This window comes from Emys orbicularis, chromosome 8 (assembly GCF_028017835.1).
Source record: "Emys orbicularis isolate rEmyOrb1 chromosome 8, rEmyOrb1.hap1, whole genome shotgun sequence".
Taxonomy (NCBI): domain Eukaryota; kingdom Metazoa; phylum Chordata; order Testudines; family Emydidae; genus Emys; species Emys orbicularis.
The window spans coordinates 14445721-14465968 of record NC_088690.1 but is presented as its reverse complement, the minus strand read 5'-3'; the positions used below and the strand labels follow the sequence as shown (position 1 = coordinate 14465968).

Below are 20248 nucleotides of genomic sequence, written 5' to 3'. Positions count from 1 at the left end.
CCTAAGCTGATTTTTATTTTCTCTGACATCCTCCAACAGACTTTTCAGAACTTCCTGTAGAAAGCTGTGTGCTAGCAACTATAAAGATTGTCATGTGAATTTGTCAGGAGGTGGGTCATAGTTTTTCTACACGGTAAACAAAAGATTGGCTAATTTACCCTTTGCTGCTTGAACCACTTTCAGATCCCATAGAAGGCTGAACTGGAGTTCTGGTGGTTTAGGACTGCCAGTGATATTTGCTGATAGTACCTTAGAATCATGAGTATATCACATACTATACTTCTCTTGTACCCAGTGAAAGTGTTCCTGTTTTGTGCAGTACTGGGCTTCCTAACTGTGCATTGCTTTAGGTAAGTGAATGTTCTTAAATAAATATCTATGCAATGACATGATAGATAATGAAATGTAACACTGACCGTCTGCTTTTCCTTTCATGGTGAATAAGGAATGTCGTCTGAAGCTATTTTGGAGTTTCTACTGAAGTAAGAAAAGGCACTGTTTTAAAATGAGCATATTATGAAGTGACTGGCTTGAAAAAAGTAATCCTGTCTGATAAATCTTATGAAGTGAAAATCTGTTTACAGTGCAGTTACTTACTGTGTGTACCTCACAAGGGCATTTTGAGGATTATTAGAGTTCAGCTTGATTTAGGGGTCAAAAGAAAATTAATTTAGGCTAATATTTGAAAGCTCTTCTACTATCTGACTAGAATTGGTACTTGCCCGGGGGGGAGTACTGGATCATACAAGATGTCTTTCCTTTACCTAGCTACGATGATCCTAAATTTCTCAACTGGTCTAATACCCTTTGGTCCTCATTTCATATAAACAAAACCCAACACCTGGACTACATAGTTGGCTGATCATTTTCCCCACTTCCTTTTTTACATATAATATTGAATGCACAATATTAAGAACAATCTGCTATACAGGAGGGTCTACGCTCACAGCTTACATTTTTTTGCATTCCTTGTGCTGGTGGAGGCTGGGGGCACTGATGGGGCAATTTGCTTATTGATGGTGGGTTGTGAGGAGGAGGCGTCTAACATCAGGCCCCCCCCCCCCCCAACCGCCTCTGGCCTTTAGGGAACGGCATTGGTAAGCTCTGCAGGAAATAGAAAAGCCTAGGAGAGAGGATAGAATTACTGTGCTCCCTGGGAGCTCCTGGAACTATTGTGTAGGTGGAGGGGGGCAGTTGTCAATCAACCCCAAATCAGGGCTTAGGCCTTCAAGACAACATTGAGCTCTAAGTTTTAGAATTCAAAGACCTTTGCAATGTTCTTTAAAAAAAATATGCACATTCTTTTAATCCATAGTTGAGCAAGTGCAGTGTACCCTTGGCTATAGGTATTAGTTTAAAACCACTCTTCATCGTTAAAAAAGATGTATGCTGTATGGGTAAAATTCTGCTCTCAGAGACACCAGTGTCAAGCCAGTGTAGTGAAGTCAATGGAACTACGTGGGATTCACAGCAGTATCACAATGAGCAGACTTTGTCTCAGCACCTCTCCAAGAGAAGGGATTGACATTTTTAACAAATCACCACCGGCAACTATAAATATTCTCCATTAGTTATCTAAATCGTCATCTTGGTTGACTGACTCTTTGATTAACCCCTGGTAAAATGAATTCATTTAATCTGTTTTGTAATTAAAGTCACTGGTGAGAATAAATGTACAGATGCCTTTGAGACTTTCAAATTACTGATAGAAAGCCTGGGATTTTTAGTTTGCTATTAGTAGGGGTCATGGATGCACAAGGCATGCCAAGTCTCTGACCTTAACGTAGACTCTTTGGGAGTATACCCTTCTTCGTGCTAGGCCCTGGACCTCCACTTTTGACTGGGTCGCAGACTTCAGCACTTTGTTTCTCACCATGACTCCTTCAACAGGTCTTAAAGAGCTTGGCCCCTGTTGGAGACTTACCCTCTTGGGAGCTGCGCAACCAGCAGATGTTTGCTGTGACTCAGGACAAATGGTTCCTAACAAGACACCTTTTATTAGACAACTGGAATTCAGTAATTCATGTCCTCAGGGTAGAAGGGAAAAGCAAAGCAGACGTGCATGTGCAGGCTGGCAGCCCAAACTCTCTCTCGTGCCCAAATGTCCAGGACTGACACACGCACCCCTCTGGCCCCACCAGCTAGCCCTGGACAGCAGGATTCTCACTGCAGTCTGCTCACACCTCAGTTCTTTGGTTCAAGCCCAAGTCACACCATTTCATGTTCTGCCCTCCTGGGCTGGCAGCCTTTAAAAGTTAATGCCTGGTCGGTGGTCTTCTATTGTATCTTCAAGGTAACTCTGTTCATATGGTGACATATTCTTACCCACATTGACCTGCCTACTTGACTCCCACCCAGTCACTGCATTTCCGATTCTTCTGTCCCAGGAAAGAAACTAACCCATTCACACCCAGTGGTTAACAATATAAAAGTGAGTGGGGAAACTGAGACACATATTTTTGCTAAAAATAATACCACCATTTCCCACAAATGGAAGGTGCAGTAAAAGCTGCTCGAAGGACCATCAGCAACAGGCACTCCCATTGCTTTAAACGATCCATGCAGTTTCCAGTGGAATTTTGTCCGGCCTTTAGATAAACAAGTCTGCTACAAAATCAATTTTTGCTGATTCTTTAGTAAAGTCCATGGTTTTTTACAGTTACGATCCAGCTGCAGGATTTTTGTCAAGTTGTGATTGTATCATTAATGACCTTGTTTGAGACCGTGGTGATGGGCATGTGATGTTTTACACTTAAATAATACCGTAGCCTTTGACACTCAAATTAAAACATTACGGTCCTGATTCTGCTCTCAGTTATAACAGTGTAAATCAGGAGCCGCACAGTTGCACACCCAGTGTGAGATCGGTAGCCAACTCTTTATTTTGCATGAAAGATTTTAGCGGAGCACAACAAAGGGATTGTTTTAGTGTGTGGAGAGAGAGAGAGAGAGACGCGCACACACACACAGCCTCTGTTTCGTTCTCCTAGCTTTGCAATCCTACACACTCAAGTTCTTATTCATTGTGAACATTTAGTGGTGAAAGGGAACCTCTTCTTCAGCTAAATGGAGTCAACATGAGCCTAGGCAAAGGCAGATGGGCCCGATCAGTAAGCACCCCTCCGCAGCCGATTGATTGTGTGCTTTCCAGCTGGTCACCGTGGAGCACCTGTGATCCCTGTCAAAAGAAAAGAGTGAGTATCTATGATCTTAACATGAAGCATAAGAAATACAAGAGAATAAAAGGCAAGACGGTCTTTCATAATATTGCCTCTGCAAAGACTCGGTGATGGAGTCAGTTTTTCTGGCCTGTGGCTCCTCACATCTCCTGCAGGGAGAATCTGCACGGGCAATGCAGCTTGATATGAAATTCACCCCATTCAAGGCATCCAGGGTCCAGCACAAGATCTACATACCATTGAAACGTCACAAAAGACCTCCTGGGGCTAAAGTGCATGTCTAAGCCTTGTGCTAGGCTTCCTTGCACAGGGATGAATTTCATGTCAGAGTTCCCGGCAAGTAACTCTTCTTTTTATTGGGACATGTGGGGCTTGCAACCCTTTGCTTTGGAATTCTGGTTCACCTTTGTCAGCTCAATCTCGCAATTCTTGATCTAAACATAGCTCCCATTGACTTCCATGGAAATTTGCTGCGGTAAGGGAGCGTAGGAACAGGGGCCGTTAATTTTCCCTCTCTTGTATAAAATGTAGCAAATGATCATAGTCCTTTGGCAGGAGCATTCACACATAGGGCCAGTGTCCGCAGGACTCCTGCAAGTTGCTAAGCACTCTGGATTTGAATGGGAATTGAGGGCACACAACACCTCACAGGGCTGGGAGACCCTTTTCATTACCTGCCATTGAGCATTTTCTAGATATGGAACATCTTCAAATTAAGATCCTGTTCCTAATGAAGTCAATGTCAAAAATCCCATTGTTTTAAACGGTGCACAGGACCACTTGTTAACAGGTTAAGATAACCATTCTTAGAATGGTTATCCCACGTCAGCCCTTTGCAGTCGGAGTAGTGATGCTCCAGCTGTGTAAGGAGTGAAGACTCTCAGTTATGAGTTTGTCTAGGAAATGGAAATGGGGCAGAAGGATAATAATCTATTGGATGGATCAGAGAATTACCTCACAGGGGTGTTGTCAGGAAAATATCAATAATGGTGTAGAAGGTTTAGTAAGTACACAGGTACAGATAGGGTGACCAGAGAGCAAGTGTGAAAAATCGGGACAGGGTTGGGGGTTATAGGCACCCATAGAAGACAAAGCCTCAAATATCGGGACTGTCCCTATAAAATCGGGACATCTGGTCACCCTAGGTACAGAGAATAACAAGAGGTGTCATTACCAGCTCTAATTGAAAGAAGGGAAATGCCATTGAACCCTTCCTTATTCTTTCCCACGCCGAGCGATTAGTGCCATTTAAACAAAATTTATCTTAATGACAAACTAAAAACCACATTTTTTACTCCATCACTACTAAGTGCGGAAAATCTTGTGTAATAAAATGAAAACTATCCCAAATTATTTTTTAAATTAATTCCATTACAAGAAAATCAAAATTCTGCCATATTTACTATTTTTCTTGGTGTTACTCCTATAGCAAATATGTCTCAATACAAGAAGTTTGTATTTTAATTTAGGAACCATAAAATTCATGCATTCTACACAGGTGAGTAAATGTTTTCTATGTCATTACAGTACAGATTTGCCCGGGTGGAACGGCCTTCTCAGTTCAATGGAGACCCGTGTGACTACTCTGACAAAGAAACAGAAGATTGTGTTACAAACAGTCCTTGCAGAAATAAAGTTAGATGTGAAGGCTTTGTATGTGCGATTACAGGTAAGTAGTTGAATTAGAGGTTGGAGCTAGGCTGTTCTCAGTGGTGGCAGATGACAGAACAAGGAGCAATGGTCTCAAGTTGCAGTGGGGGAGGTTTAGGTTGGATATTAGGAAAAACTATTTCACTAGGAGAGTGGTGAAGCACTGGACTGGGTTACCTAGGGAAGTGGTGGAATCTCCATCCTTAGAGGTTTTTAAGGCCCGGCTTGACAAAGCCCTGGCTGGGATGATTTAGTTGGTGTTGGTCCTGCTTTGAGCAGGGGATTGGACTAGATGACCTCCTGAGGTCTCTTCCAACCCTAATATTCTATGATTCTATGATTCTAGGGGACACTTCTGCTCCTGTTGAAATTGATGACAGAACTTTTTTATGGGATGTGCCTGAGTAAAAGTATGCCAGGATGAGGCCCAAAGTATATCAGCACTTACATCACATTTGCAAATGACTGATTTTAACTGGAGTGTAGGCCAAGTTCCAGTCTGCCAGTCTTGAGCATCTCTTTAGAATCCAGTTGTTTTGGAAAGTAGGAAATTAAAAAATAGTCTTGATAATAAAAGCTGACACAAAACTGGTTCAAAAAGTCAGATAGCGGCAGCAAAATATGTGCCCATGATTTTGGCACGTGCCTGAGATCATAAGGGAAAAGCTTTATATGGATTTGTTGTTGTAGTGGTGACAGTTCTGCCTACTCCACATAAATTACTGTTCTGTAGCATTCATTAGTTCTCTTTTCACAATCACTTTGGAGGAACTGGTGGTACCCTCTAAAGAGATTAGGGGAAATAATATAACAAGAGCTGGGTGTATAATTGAGTTTTCTGTTCGGCTGACTGGAAATAACAATTATTCGTTTTTTCTTGGCAAAATGAAAAACTGAATTTTTTTTGATTTGGTCAAACCAAACATTTAGCCTCTCTGTGCCTCAGTTCCCCTTTGGTAAAATGAGAATAATAGCACTTCCCTAGCTCACAAGAGTGTTGTGAGAATAAATACATCAAAGATTGTGAAGTATTTAAAGGTCTACTGATGAAAAGCGCCATATAAGAGTGAGGTATTATTTTTATATAATTCATTAACATCTCAGTTGTAGGGATCTTATTATGGATGGACAACACAGCATGAGAAAACAAAATTGTTCCTTCCGCCTTGATTCTTTTGAGGTCTCTGTAGAGCAATTCTAATAATAAAAGACATGAGAGACACGCAGCCTTCATGTCTATTATTTCCCTTATTAAGAATGTGTTACCAGTATGCTCCTCTCTCATATTAATTAATCCTGTCATTTAAAATGTCCCAAATTTGTTCATTGGAATTTCAAGTTATTTGTTCTTGTAATCGATCATCTACATAAGAAAATAATTATAATTATTCATTATTAAGGCCGGTGGGAAAATTTCCAAGGACTTTTTTTTTTTATCAAAAGAAAATTGGATTTTTGACTAAACAAAAATTTTTACAGAAAATTTCTGCCCTAATCAAAAGTGTTTGATTTTTCCATGGGAAAAACAAACAAACTTAACTTTTTTTCAGCTTGTATCCATTTTACACTTTTTGGCAGTTTTCAGACTTTTTTAAAATTAAAAGTAGAAATTTCTAGGGGGATGAGGAAATATTTTCCAACCAGCTCTAATCAACATGTTGTAATCTCTTAGTTTATAAGCTTTATGGGGTGATGACTGTGGCTTTATAGTTTTTAATAATAAAAATGATAAAGGACTTCTTAATTAAGTAATTTCAATGTTGCCTCTTAGGAAGATGCATTACACGGAGGTTGCTTTGCAATGGAGATGATGACTGTGGGGATCAGTCAGATGAAAAAAACTGTAAAAAGGTGTATAGAAAATGCAACCAGAAGATGGAGCAATACTGGGGAATAGAGAATCTGGCAAGAGGGTAAGTAGGCATCCTTTGAATAAACCAAACATAGCAAATTTAATTAAATGACTTCTTGAGAATAGAGACATATAGTAACCTGAAATGGTTAAAGTTCCCTGCACTTCTTTTTCAGATAAGGAAAATATGTTGATGTAGTCTCAGACTTGCTTAAATATTGAACTGTAAATGTTGTAACAATTGACAGGTCTTGGGTCCTGGTCCAAAGCCCACTGGAAAAATTCATATTGACCTGAAAGGGTTTTCATCAGAACCTTAGTAAATAACAGTCACAAAAAAACATCAGTGTGTGCAGTGAACACGCTAAATGAATTGTCTGGTTGTAATGCTCCACATGGCATAGGTAGTTAGCTTGCCAGTAGGCATGTCAAGGGAGCTGCTTTGTAGGCTAGTGTGTGCACTTATTTTCTTCTGGAAATGTGCCGATTGTGCCAAAGCTGGGTGAGTAGGTAGTGAACGACAAACCTTCTAAAACCTCTACAGATAATTGTTATTTAAACCATTGGACACCTGAGAAATCATGCATTTTTTTTTTGTTTTCTGGTTGAAGTCAAAGGAGTTACTCCAGATTTACATGGGTGTAAATGAGATCAGAATGTGGCCCGATAACTACTCTGTGCGTATGACAAATTTTGCCTGGGCCCAGGAGGCTGGGATAATGCCTATTTAAAAATCTGGCTCTGAAATAAAACACTGGGTGGGGATGTTGATATTTGAAAAGACAATTGAATCATGATTATATTATAGAATGGCCTGAATCAAAATTCTGTGTCCAAACTGTGACACTTTCTCGGGGCACCCAGACCTATGGGTGACCTTGTTACCCCTTTCAGAGTAGCAGCTGTGTTAGTCTGTACTCCTGTTCTTGTTACCCCTCTGCCTTAGCAAAAGAGAGGCTTGCTGATGCTAAACTAGGTGAGAGCTCCCTGTCACCACAGTCTGTTAGCCACCCCAGTCAAACTTCTCAGGACCATACTTTTCTTTGCACATAACACTTGGTGCACCCAAGTTCCCGAGTCCCTGGAAGAACATTCCCCTGGAGTATCCAGCCCATCATTGACACTCACAGAGATTACCAAATTTGCTATCTCCAGAGAGACCGTGTACACACCAGCTTGTTTGATTAAACCGAGTAGTCACACTTAATTTAATATTACAGCACTGTATTCTACTTCTGGTAAAACAAAGAGAAGTTTTTCATAACAACTGAGTAAGGGTAGTGGAAACAGAATTGGTTACAAATAAAACAAAAATATAACACGCTGGGAAGAGATTAAATATACCTTTAGCCAGCTACAGTCTTTTGGCTAAAGCATTTTTCTCACCCTCAGCCCTTTTGCATACATTGCTGATTTTCAGTCAAATCAGGATCCAGGTTTTTCATTTTTCACTCCTCTCTGCCAGGAGTATCCCTAGGTTCCTTTCCTCTTCATTATGCTCCAGAAAACCTTTGGAATGTATCCCTGTGATGTGATGTGTACCCTCAGACGAAGTTGTTTTCCCCTGCTGTTTGCTCTCAGTGTGCTCATGCCATATTGTCTTTCTCATTCTCCTGGCAACTTGCTTTTCCTGTTGTCTTTCAAATGAAGCTTGCTTTGTGTTGACTTACACAATGCTTGCTAGACATTGGAGGCAGGCAGGTAAATAAACATTCCTTTGTCTGGGAAAAACTTGTTTATCTACCCTGCCTGTTTACATCGTTCAAACATATTTTTAGTACATACATACACCTTCTTGACAAATGCCCATACATATGTCTTGCAATGCTTATGATGACCAGTATGATATAAGCTTTCATTTGACATGCTACACAACATTCTTTATAGATAAATACTATGACAGCAATTTGTTAGGTGTAGTGAGTTTGTCAGGCCTGATAGGAGTTGCTGTTATGTGATAATGAACCCTTTGTCAGTGGGCACTGAAGGGCTCTAACATCCCGGAGCATTGGATTGCTTAAAACCTGAATTTGGATTCAGATCTATATGTTGCAGTGGGCCTCTACATTTGGAATGGACTGAACCAAAAGCTAGGCCCCATTTAAGCCAATGGAAGTTTTGTCATCATCTTCAGTGGTGGCAAGATTTCACCCAAGAACTAAACAACCCTGAATTTTGGGGTGGTTGAATATGATCCAACTCATATAGGATGATAACTGCCTATAGGATCCTACAGTGGGAAAATAGTCCCCTAATCTTCCTTCACGTGCACCCCCTCAAAAATCTTGCTTCATAGAGTAAAAATCACATTGAAGGGAAAATGATCATTTCTGTGCAACTCTCTGAAGATGTGACTGCTAGGTGTGTCATTACTGATGCTTCATACTGTTAACCATAGTATAAATTAAAAAATAATTTGAACTCTTACAGAAACATGCCTCTCATTTCTTTGAAGCCACAAATGCTCAGTCATATGATTTTAGTGGATCTTCCCGCTTTTCACTGTGTTCTAAGATTGAAGATAATTTTAACAATTTCAGAGACCTTTTTATGCAACTTTTTGACTCCAAACTAAGGAAAGGGAGGTCTAACAAAGACCTGGAGCACAACATAACAATTATAGGTTCTGGGGATTTCCTGATTTCATCGGTATTTTTTCTTTTGTGATTTTTCCTCTAGTGATGCTCACTGCTATTTAAACATGATCTCATTCAGATTAGCGCCATCTCCTGAGACCGTGCACCATGTAGATGAGATTCCACTGGGATTCACCCTTCGGTGATGGTGGTGAATAACGGAGAACTCTTGGTCCCATCACCAAAAAAAAGTCATTCTCCCTACATAAAAAGATTGCCATGCTGTACTTTTACTCTTGACAGATGGATTTAGGATCTGATCCAGTGCCGCCCGAGTGTATATTTTGCCCACCTCTGCCCCTTCTGCCATTCCTGAAAAAGCTACTCCAAATCCTTACTTTCCAGCACAATTTCAATTCCATGAACTTTTATTGGCTGGGTAAAATGTTGCTATCACTGATGGGATGATGCTATAATGTCAGTCCCAGTTGACAGAATGTAATTCTTCTGCGCTTAATATTATCTTCAGCAATGTTTCAAAACATGACTCCCTCTTTCATTTGCTTGTTGGATGGGAAGGTTCTCCTAGGCCAATAGAGTGGATGATAGAAGATGGAAAGTTCTGATGACATAATCCCTAGGCAACGAAATAGGCAGGCACAAAAGGAAATAGAAAAAAAAATCTTGCCTTTCTTAGCCAAATTGTATATTTTGCTGCTAATTAAATTATAAACTTTATTGTTTCACTGTTATGCCTCCTACACAGGTTAAATATCCTCACAAACAATCTGGAAGGTTTGGTTCTTGATCACAGGTACTATGCTGGGGGATGTACTCCACATTATATTATGGATACCAGATTTAGAAAACCATACAATGTAGAAAGCTACTCCCCAGAGGTAAGAATCAGATTTTTTTTTTCTGCAAACCAACTTTAATTACATTTCCAATAGTTTTCAATGCAGCGTGTCGACACAGCTTCATTTACTACATGACATTTTAATGAATTTCAAGAATTGGGGTCAAGTGGTTTAGGACTAAATTTTGACCTACTTTGAAAATATTAGGGAACATAATAAGTGATTGTTATACTGTAATAATCATGTATATGTTGTTCTCAAAATGACACAAATATGAAAAAGTAAAGTTTCTGTAATGAAGCCATCCAAAATTCTCAGCTAGATTCTGTTGTTTCCTTGATTTGCTTGCAAGAAAGTGAACTAGATTTCAGAGATTCTCTATAATGATGCAGTGCACAATGGGTGCCTGAAACAGTAATGCTCATAATATGAGGAAATCAAGTATTAAATATAAAACTGTAGGGGAAGGAAAAAGGAATGATTCCAGTGTCCATAATGAAAGTGAAATATTTGTGTTCATGGCAACATGTAATTTGGGACACTTTTACCATTGTTCATTGTTGCACACAGCACAGAGTTTTGACTGGGTTGCATGTTCAGGGGAAGAATGGTCTCATAGTCCAGGCAGAGGACTGGAAATTAGGAGATCTGGGACCTAATTCTGGCTCTGCCAAAGATTTCCAATGTGAATTTTGGCAAATTCAAATAGGGTTTGATCTTATGCACATTGAAGTCAATGGCAAAACTCCTAATGACTTTAATGGTGCGGGATCAGGGCCTTACTTTCTCTTTGCCTCAAGAACCTGCTCCATAAAAGTGGTGTAAAAAATACTTACAACCAAGGGGCAGTGTGAGGAAAGCACCTTGAGATCCTCTGATAGAAAGGAGGTGTGATGGGATGTACCAACTCCACACTGGGCCTGAAGGGGTTAAGGAGAATCGGAGGGCTCAATCAGCCTTGCCCTGCTACACCTGTAGTAAGTGTCGAAGCTGGAGGGAGGAGCTAAAAGGGCCGAACCAGGCTCAGTTAGGGGTAAACTAGGAAGGAGTGCAGACCTCTGGGTCTCTCTCAGTGAGAGAAGCCTGGCTGGAGCCGGGGAGCTGAGTTGGTGAGTCCCGGCCAGGATTCAGCATGCTGCTAGACAGATCTGCAGGGAGCAGGAGGACTTCTGCTGAGTCAGTTGAGAAAACTCTCCTGCAGCAGAACCAGATGCTAAGAAGCTCTGCAGTGGGCCTGTGGAAGAGGCCTAGAAAGAAAGGTGCTGATACCTTGGGAGCCAGGAAAGAGGTTGCAGCAAAGGCTGCAGACTGGGCAAGGTAGGAGGTGTCCAGGGAGGCAGCCAGGGGTCTGTGTAGTGAGGCCTTGACTTCCTACTCAAGGGTCCCTGGACTGGAATCCAGGGGAGCGGGAGGGCATTGGGTTTCCCTACCAGCCCACTAGGGATGGTGGAGCAGAAACCCCCCTGTAAGGACTGTTGAAGCCCCCCGATACCAGGGGTAAGGACTGGTGAGTCCAGACTCAGACCCAAAGTTCAACAGGATGTTGATGGACTATTATTTGTCAGACTGCTGCTTTACCCCAGAAGGGGTGAGACTCTGTGTGACCTGGCCGAGTTGCAAGGAGAAGCTGGCCACCACAGAGCTGGCAGCACAGCTGGCAACCAGGGCACTAAAGGAGGAGAGCCTGGTACACTACACCCAGCCACCATGGGCTTGCCGGCAGTGAGTCATATGCTTATAGGAGACTACAGAAGTGCAAATAAATATTATTGTTTTAAAATATCCAGAACGTACTGTATAAAAGGGCAGGCACCCAAGTAATTTTCATACTTGTCATTTACCTTTAATGGGCATCAAAGATACGGAGCCTGATTAAAAGCCCATTGAAGTTAATGCTGTGTGTTATCTAGTGTGATTTGATTCGTGATGCCTATTAAGCAAGCTTTGTTCCTTTTGCAATTTTAAACGTGTTTAAACGTTCATGGACTTTTAAGATGTAGGCAATTGCAATACGGAGGAGACAGTAGCTCTCATCTGCATTTTATTAACCTGTGCTGCAAATCAAGTGGTATTGTAGTAATAATAATGATTAGCAATTATACCAGGCTTTTCATCTTCAAAGTTAAAGCACTAATTCAAAAGTATGTTTGTTGCAAGACTATCAAGACGTCTTCCCTCTGCTTCAGGTATGAAATCAGTATACAAGAAATAAAGTGTGTTGGTTTTGCTTTTTGTTTAGACCAAAGGCAAATATGAATTTACATTGACTGAATACGAATCTTATTCAAGTTTTGAAGAAAATATCCTTAGGGCAAGAGCTTCGCAGACTAGCTATGGCTTTGGAATAAAGATACCAGGAGTGTTTGAACTTGGTTACAGTTTAAGTGACAACAGGTTCAAGAAGTTCATTCGAAGGATGAAAAAATTTTCTGCAACTGTAAGTTACTTTCTACTTAAAACTGTTCTCAGTTTAGTCGTTAACACCTGAGATGTGAAGTTTAAATGTACGTGTGTGTATACATGTATTAAAAAATATAGGACTAGATCCTCAGCTTTTGAACTATAGCTCCAAGGAAATCAGTAGAACTACACCAATTTAGATCAGCTGAGGGTCTGTCCAATAGAGTCTCACTGTAAAAAAGTGAAAGAAAGAAAGAGGCCCAAATTGGTCCTCTGAACACAAAGGGAAGTGCACACCTATTGGTACAAGAGTACTGTCATGTAGGAAGGATTGGCAGGGGGCCTACTGATGCACAGCATCCCCTATATGAGCATAGGGGATATAGCACATATTATACTCCTGTGGGAATTCTGCGCCACTGTGCATGTGCAGAATTTATGTCCCCCGCAGATTTCTTTGTTTCCCCGCAGAAAAATGACTTTCTGATGGGGAAGCAAAGGGAAGCCACAAAAATGGTCACGTAATCCTCCCAAATAGTATGCCCAGGGCAGCCGGCAGAGAGGTAAATCACTGTGGGGCAGGGGCGGGACTGGGAAAGACACAGCTCATGGCTCCTACCTGCTAGTTAGACCCACCCCCAAATTTCTCCCCCGGCTGTAGGAAGCTCTGCAACCCTCCCCCTGCGCATTCTGCACCCCATCGCTCCTCAGCTGCAGGGGGAGGATCCCTGTACAGGGAGCCACTCCCCATCTATCCAGCCCCCCTCACACCCAGACTCTCCTGCCGAGTCTCACTCCCTCCCGCACCCAGAATCCCCCAGGCGAGCCCCACTCCCCCTGCACCTGGACCACCCCGATGAACCACCCGGATCCCCACCCTACCGAGCCCCAACCAGCTGCACATGTATTGCAACCCCACTAAGCCCCACTCCGCCAGCATCTGGACCCCCACACTTAGTCCCCCATACCCAGTCTCCCCTGCTGAGCCCCAAACACCTTCACCTGGATCCCCCTGCAGAGTCCCATTACTGTTGCACCCAAAAAACCCCAACAAGCCCCTGTGCATCCAGATCTCCCCCTCCCCTGCACCTGGATCCTGCACTGAGCTACCGACACCCAGATTTCCCCACACAGAACCCTCTCAACCCACAGCTAGATTCCCCCCATGCTAAGCCTCTTCACACTTGGATCCTGCCTTGCTGAGCCTGTCTGCCCACACCTGGTGCACCTGGCATGGAGTGGCAGGGCTCTGGGGTGTTTCTGGGGCAGGCCCGGTCCTTGTGCTGTGTCAGGGTTGGGTGCAGCCTCACCATTGAGTCCGTGTCCAGGGAGGGGGGAGTTGCACAGTGATCTCCCACCTCTGTGCAGCTAGTGGCCTGTGCTTCCCAATGCCATGCTGGAACCTCCACGTTTATTTGACAAATAAAATATGCATAATTTTTAAATTTTTGTTGCATAATTTTTAATTTTTAGGCACAGAATGTCCTCAGGAGTAATATTAAAATGGACAATCCAGCCATTAAAGGGGCTGACACATGGCTCATACCAGCCACTGGACATAGGAACTGTAAACTCCCAGGTTACCCTGCCAGGGAGTTTAATGTACGATAGCACCCACCTCAGGTCAGGAGACCATAAACAAAAATAACTTGCTTGATATGTCAGTAAATAGCAATGGTAGTGAATGAAATCAAAATGTCCTGAAAGATGGGTGGGAAACAGATATGAGACCCAGAACGTGATTATTCCAAGGGATTTCACACAGGTCAGATTGTTATTTACATACTGAGCCCTAGAACTTTGAAATTCCATCTGTCCAACTGGATGAGTTCCATTGAATAGCAAGTGAGTTCCTGAATAAAAGACACTCCCTTCCTTTGGGATGGATGGGATTTTCAGGCATCAAGTTTTATCTGTTTATGAATGCATAGAACAGTCTGTGCAGTGGAAGACTAGTGACCTTGGAATCCCAGCAGGATGTCAGTGCACACAGGAAAAGTCATAGTAGTGCAAGACAGGTGCTGTCACTGCAGTAAGTGACAATGCAAACAAAGAAACCTGTTAGTCAACTGTATAGTAGCTGTGACGGTAATATAAAATGAAAACTGCTAGCAGGTCTTCACTGGTTTAATTAGAGAATAGCACATGCCATTTCACATTGGTAGATATGAGCTACCCACAGAACTCAAGGCACACAGCGCAGAATGTTCACCATGAAGCATACATTTTCACTCTTGTCCTTCAATCACTTCTGTGACCTGGTATACACTCCAAGCCATCTGGAGGAGCTTTAATTTATACTCTTCTAGTGCCATGACTTCATTCTGGGGCAATATGCACCATTGTTTGGTTTCTTCTTAACCTTCCACTGTTGTAAACCAGGCCTACTTCATGTTGGCCGTTTAGTTCCACTGCTGTTATATGCTGGTGTCCTCAGTGCCATGTGCATTCAGGCCTGGTCTACACTAGGAGTTTATGTCGAATTTAGCGCCGTTACATCGAATTAACTCTGCACCCGTCCACACCACGAAGCTATTTAGTTCGACATAGAGGTCTCTTAAATTCGACTTCTGTACTCCTCCCCAACGAGGGGAGTAGTGCTAAATTCGACATGGCCATGTCGAATTAGGCTAGGTGTGGATGGAAATCGACGCTAATAGCTCCGGGAGCTATCCCACAGTGCACCACTCTGTTGACGCTCTGGACAGCAGTCCGAGCTCGGATGCTCTGACCAGCCATACAGGAAAAGCCCCGGGAAAATTTGAATTCCTTTTCCTGTCTGGGCAGTTTGAATCTCATTTCCTGTTTGGACATCGTGGCGAGCTCAGCAGCACTGGCAACGATGCAGAGCTCTCCAGCAGAGATGGCCGTGCAATCTCAGAATAGAAAGAGGGCCCCAGCATGGACTGATCGTGAAGTGTTGGATCTGATCGCTCTGTGGGGCGATGAGTCCGTGCTTTCCGAGCTGCGCTCCAAAAGACGGAATGCAAAGATCTATGAGAAGATCTCTAAAGCCATGGCAGAGAGAGGATACAGCCGGGATGCAACGCAGTGCCGCGTGAAAATCAAGGAGCTGAGACAAGGCTACCAGAAGACCAAAGAGGCAAACGGACGCTCCGGATCCCAGCCCCAGACATCCCGTTTCTACGAGGCACTGCATTCCATCCTAGGTGCGGCCGCCACCATTACCCCACCACTGACCGTGGACTCTGAGGATGGGATATTGTCGACGGCCGCTTCCTCGGACATGTTAGCGGACGGGGAAGATGAGGAAGAAGATGAGGAGGACGAGGCAGTCGACAGCGCTTACAAGGCTGATTTCCCCGACAGCCAGGATCTCTTCATCACCCTTACAGAGATCCCCTACCAACCGTCCCCAGCCGTTAACCCGGACCCTGAATCAGGAGAAGGATCAGTCAGTAAGTGTTTAAAACATCTAAACATTTATTTTTTACAGAACAGGAATATTAACAATATTAACAATGGGTTTTGCATGATTACTTTGCCCTAGGCGCTTAACGGTTCAGTCCCTGGCAGTGCAACTACTAAAAAAAATCTAACAATGTCCGGTTTAGCATGATTGTTCTGCCCAAGCCGCTCTACTGTTTAGTCCCTGCCAGTGCAGCTACAGTAAAATCCTGTCTATATGTCCGGGGATAGAGCAGAAATCCTCCATGGACATCTCCACGAAGCTCTCCTGGAGGTAATTGGAAAGCCTTTGCATCAGGTTCCTGGGGAGAGCGGCCTTATTGGGTCCTCCGTAGTAGCAAACATTTCCGCGCCAGGAGACAAGCAAGTACTCCGGGATCATTGCCCTGCAGAGCATGGCGGCATACGGCCCTGGTCTTTGCAGGCTTTCCCGAAGCATCCTTTCTTTTTCCGTCTCTGAAATCCTCATCAGAGTGATGTCGCTCATGGTGACCTGCTTTGAATTAGGTAGGGGAATGTTAGTATTGGGACTGCTTGCCTGTTCCTTTACAGAACGGTAACCGCCGGTTTACAGCCACGCGTGGAGGCGGGAGAGGGGCAGCATACAGGGATCTTTCCCTGGGACAGCCGCGAGGGGGTGGGACAGGGGCAGAGTTCATGCTTGGCCGATTGCTGGCAGCAGAGACTGGCATTGCTTTCAATGTGAATGGAGGCCAGTGGTACTACTAAAGTTTTAAGCAGCCACAAGTCTACGGCTTACCATGTCGGCCTGCTACACAAATTCCGGTGTCCTGCCCCGCTTCTCTGATGTGCACTGCAAGACCCCAGGCACTGAATGCGAAGGCCGAAAATTCGACCTTGTCCTGAGTGCGCATGTGATAGGTGCTGTGCATGGTCTTGTTCACAGAGAAAGACTATGTTCTTTGTTCACAACGAAATTTATCTTTCTGAGGAATTCACTCCCTTTTTCCCATTCCCACAGGTGCGACTGTCTCCCAACCCAGCCTGGCATCACACTCCCAGAGGCTAGCGCAGATTAGGCGTAGGAAGAAGAGGACACGGGAGGACATGTTCTCGGAACTTATGGGCTGCTCCCGAGCCCAGGCAGCCCAGCAGACCCAGTGGAGGGAGAACTTGTCCCAAATGCACCGATCACACATGGAACGGGAGGAGAGGTGGCGGCAGGAAGACCAGCAGGCGACTCAAACGCTGCTTGGACTAATGAGGGAGCAAACGGACACGCTCCGGCGCCTTGTGGATGTTCTGCAGGACCGGAGGCAGGAGGACAGAGCCCCGCTGCAGTCTATCTCTAACCGCCCTCCCCCGCCACCAAGTCCCATACCCCCCTCACCCAAAGTCCAAAGAAGGAGGGGCGGCAGAGTCCGTGAAAACTCTCATTCGACCCCTGCAGACTGCTCAAGCACCAGAAGGCTGTCATTCCCCAAAATTTGACAAGTCCTTTCCTTCCCGCCTCACCCAAGCCCCCGTCCAAGTTTCAACCCCCAGTTTCATGTGTAGTTGCTAATAAAAAATACGTTTCTGTTAATTACTGTTTCCATCATGTTCTTTTAGAGGAGAGTCTGTCTGAAGGGGGGGAAGGGGGTTGGTAATTGGACAGGACAGTCACCTTTACCAGGGTACAGAGGCGGGGGCAGGTTCAGCAGCAGGGCACACACACATTGCAGTCACTAGTTACCCTGGTCAGTCTGGGAGGTGGTTTTAGAGTTCTGTGGTGGTTGGGGGGTGCTCTGTGACTTTGTGGCGGGGGAGGGCAGTTACAGATCTTATGCAGCGGTCCTTATCCTGGATCACAGAGCCACACAGCAGGGGATCTGTAACCGTCCTCCCCCGCCACAAAGTCACATAGCCCCCCCACACACAGAGTCCCGAACAGGAGGGGTGGCAGGCTCCGTTGAAACCACCAGTCCACCACTGCGGAGCCTGTCATTCCTGGAGTTTAGAAGCGTCATTTGCATCACTACACTATACCCGCTCCCCACCACAGTCTGCGTCCCAGTTTCAACACTTTCCCACAAAAACAGTAATAAAGAAAACGGTGTTCATTAACAAAATTCAAGTGATTTTATTTTTAAACGTGTGTTGTAAGGGGGGGAACGGGGTATGTAACTGGAGAGGATACTGAACATTTAGTGGGTAAAGAAACGGGGGCAGGTTCAGCTTCTCTGTACACAAACTGAAAAGTCACAGGTTACCCTGCTCACTCGGGAACCTAGCTTTCAAAGCCTCCTGGATGCACAGCGCGTCCCGCTGGGATCTTCTAATCGCCCGGCTGTCTGGCTGGGCGTAATCAGCAGCCAGGCTATTTGCCTCAACCTCCCACCCCGCCATAAAGGTCTCCCCCTTGCTCTCACAGAGATTGTGGAACACACAGCAAGCTGCAATAACAATGGGGATATTGGTTTCGCTGAGATCACAGCGAGTCAGTAAGCTTCTCCATCTCCCCTTGAGACGGCCAAAAGCACACTCCACCACCATTCTGCACTTGCTCAGCCGGTAGTTGAAGAGTTCTTTTTCAGTGTCCAGGGCGCCAGTATAGGGCTTCATGAGCCAGGGCATTAGCGGGTAGGCTGGGTCCCCGAGGATGACTATAGGCATCTCCACATCCCCAAGAGTTATTTTGTGGTCCGGGAAGTAAATACCTTCCTGCAGCCGTCTAAACAGACCTGAGTTCCTGAAAACACGAGCGTCATGAACCTTGCCCGGCCATCCGACGTTGATGTTTGTAAAACGTCCCCTATGGTCCACCAGTGCTTGCAGCACCATTGAAAAGTAGCCCTTTCGGTTGATGTACTGGCTGGCCTGGTGGTCCGGTCCCAGGATAGGGATGTGAGTTCCATCTATAGCCCCACTGCAGTTTGGGAATCCCATCGCGGCGAAGCCATCTATGATGACCTGCGCGTTTCCCAGGGTCACTACCTTTGAGAGCAGTACCTCAACGATTGCGTTGGCTACTTGCATCACAACAACCCCCATGGTAGATTTGCCCACGCCAAAGTGGTTCGCGACTGACCGGTAGCTGTCTGGCGTTGCAAGCTTCCAGAGGGCTATGGCCACTCGCTTCTGGACAGTCAGGGCTGCTCGCATCCAGGTGTCATTGCGCTTCAGGGCAGGGGACAGCAACTCACAAAGTTCCATGAAAGTCCCCTTCCGCATGCAAAAGTTTCGCAGCCACTGGGATTCATCCCAGACCTGCAGCACTATGCGGTCCCACCAGTCCGTGCTTGTTTCCCGGGCCCAGAATCGCCGTTCCACAACATCAACATGACCCATTGCCACCGTGATGTCCTCGGCGCTGGGTCCCGTGCTTTCTGACAGGTGCTACTCTCAGACTTCAGGTCCTCACCGCGGTGCCGTAGCCTCCTCGCCTGATTTCTCTGCATCTGCCTCTGGGAAAGGTGGATGATAAGCTGCGAGGTGTTGACAACGGCCACAACTGCAGCAATGGTCGCAGCGGGCTCCATGCTCGCAGTGCTGTGGCGTCCGCGCTGTCACTGACCAGAAAAGTGCGCGAACTGATTTCCCGCCGGCGCTTTCAGGGAGGGAGGGCGGTAGTGACGGACGGATGACGACAGTTACCCAAAAGCACCCTCGACACATTTTTTTACCCAGAAGGCATTGGCGGCTCGACCCAGAATTCCAATGGGCAGCGGGGACTGCGGGAACTGTGGGATAGCTGCCCACAGTGCACCGCTTCCAATGTCGACGCTTTCCCCGTTAGTGTGGACTCACAAAGTCGAATTACTGTCCTTAGTGTGGACACACACGTTCGACTTTGCAATATCGATTCCACATATTCGATTTAAGTAAAATCGAACTACTCTCGTAGTGTAGACATACCCTTAGGAGCAGAACAGTGGCCTTGTTTCTGTGTAGCTTGTACTTGCCTGGACTGTGCATGTGTAACACTGATAGACCCCGGTCGCCGGTGGGTGGGATTGAACCTGAGTGCATGAGTCCAGGGGCGGCTCCAGGCACCAGCACACGAAGTGCATGCCTCGGGCGGCAAGCCGCAGGGGGCGGCCTGCTGGTCGCCGTGAGGGCGGCAGTGAGGCAGCCTTCGGCGGCATGCCTGCGGGAGGTCCGCCGGTCCCACGGTTTCGGCGGTAATTCAGCAGCGGGTACACCAAAGGCACGGGACCGGCGGATCTCCCGCAGGCATGCCGCTGAATCCGTGTTACCAGCGGACCTCCCACAGGCGTGCCGCAGAAGGCTGGCTCACTGCTGTGCTTGGTGCGGCAAAATACATAGAGCTGCCCCTGCATGAGTCTTTACTGCATGAGC

At 45.2% G+C, this 20248-nt stretch overlaps 1 protein-coding gene across 1 annotated transcript in view; it reads left to right on the top strand.

Moving 5' to 3' along the window:
* Positions 1–258: 258 nt before the first annotated feature.
* Positions 259–20248, top strand: part of C8B (complement C8 beta chain) — a 33198-nt gene continuing 13208 nt past the window's right edge. Inside the window, exons 1-6 of the mRNA XM_065409807.1 lie at positions 259–350; positions 3038–3194; positions 4707–4848; positions 6601–6742; positions 10024–10156; positions 12357–12554. Coding sequence (XP_065265879.1) covers positions 259–350; positions 3038–3194; positions 4707–4848; positions 6601–6742; positions 10024–10156; positions 12357–12554 — 864 coding nt within the window. The remainder of the gene's footprint in view (positions 351–3037; positions 3195–4706; positions 4849–6600; positions 6743–10023; positions 10157–12356; positions 12555–20248) is intronic.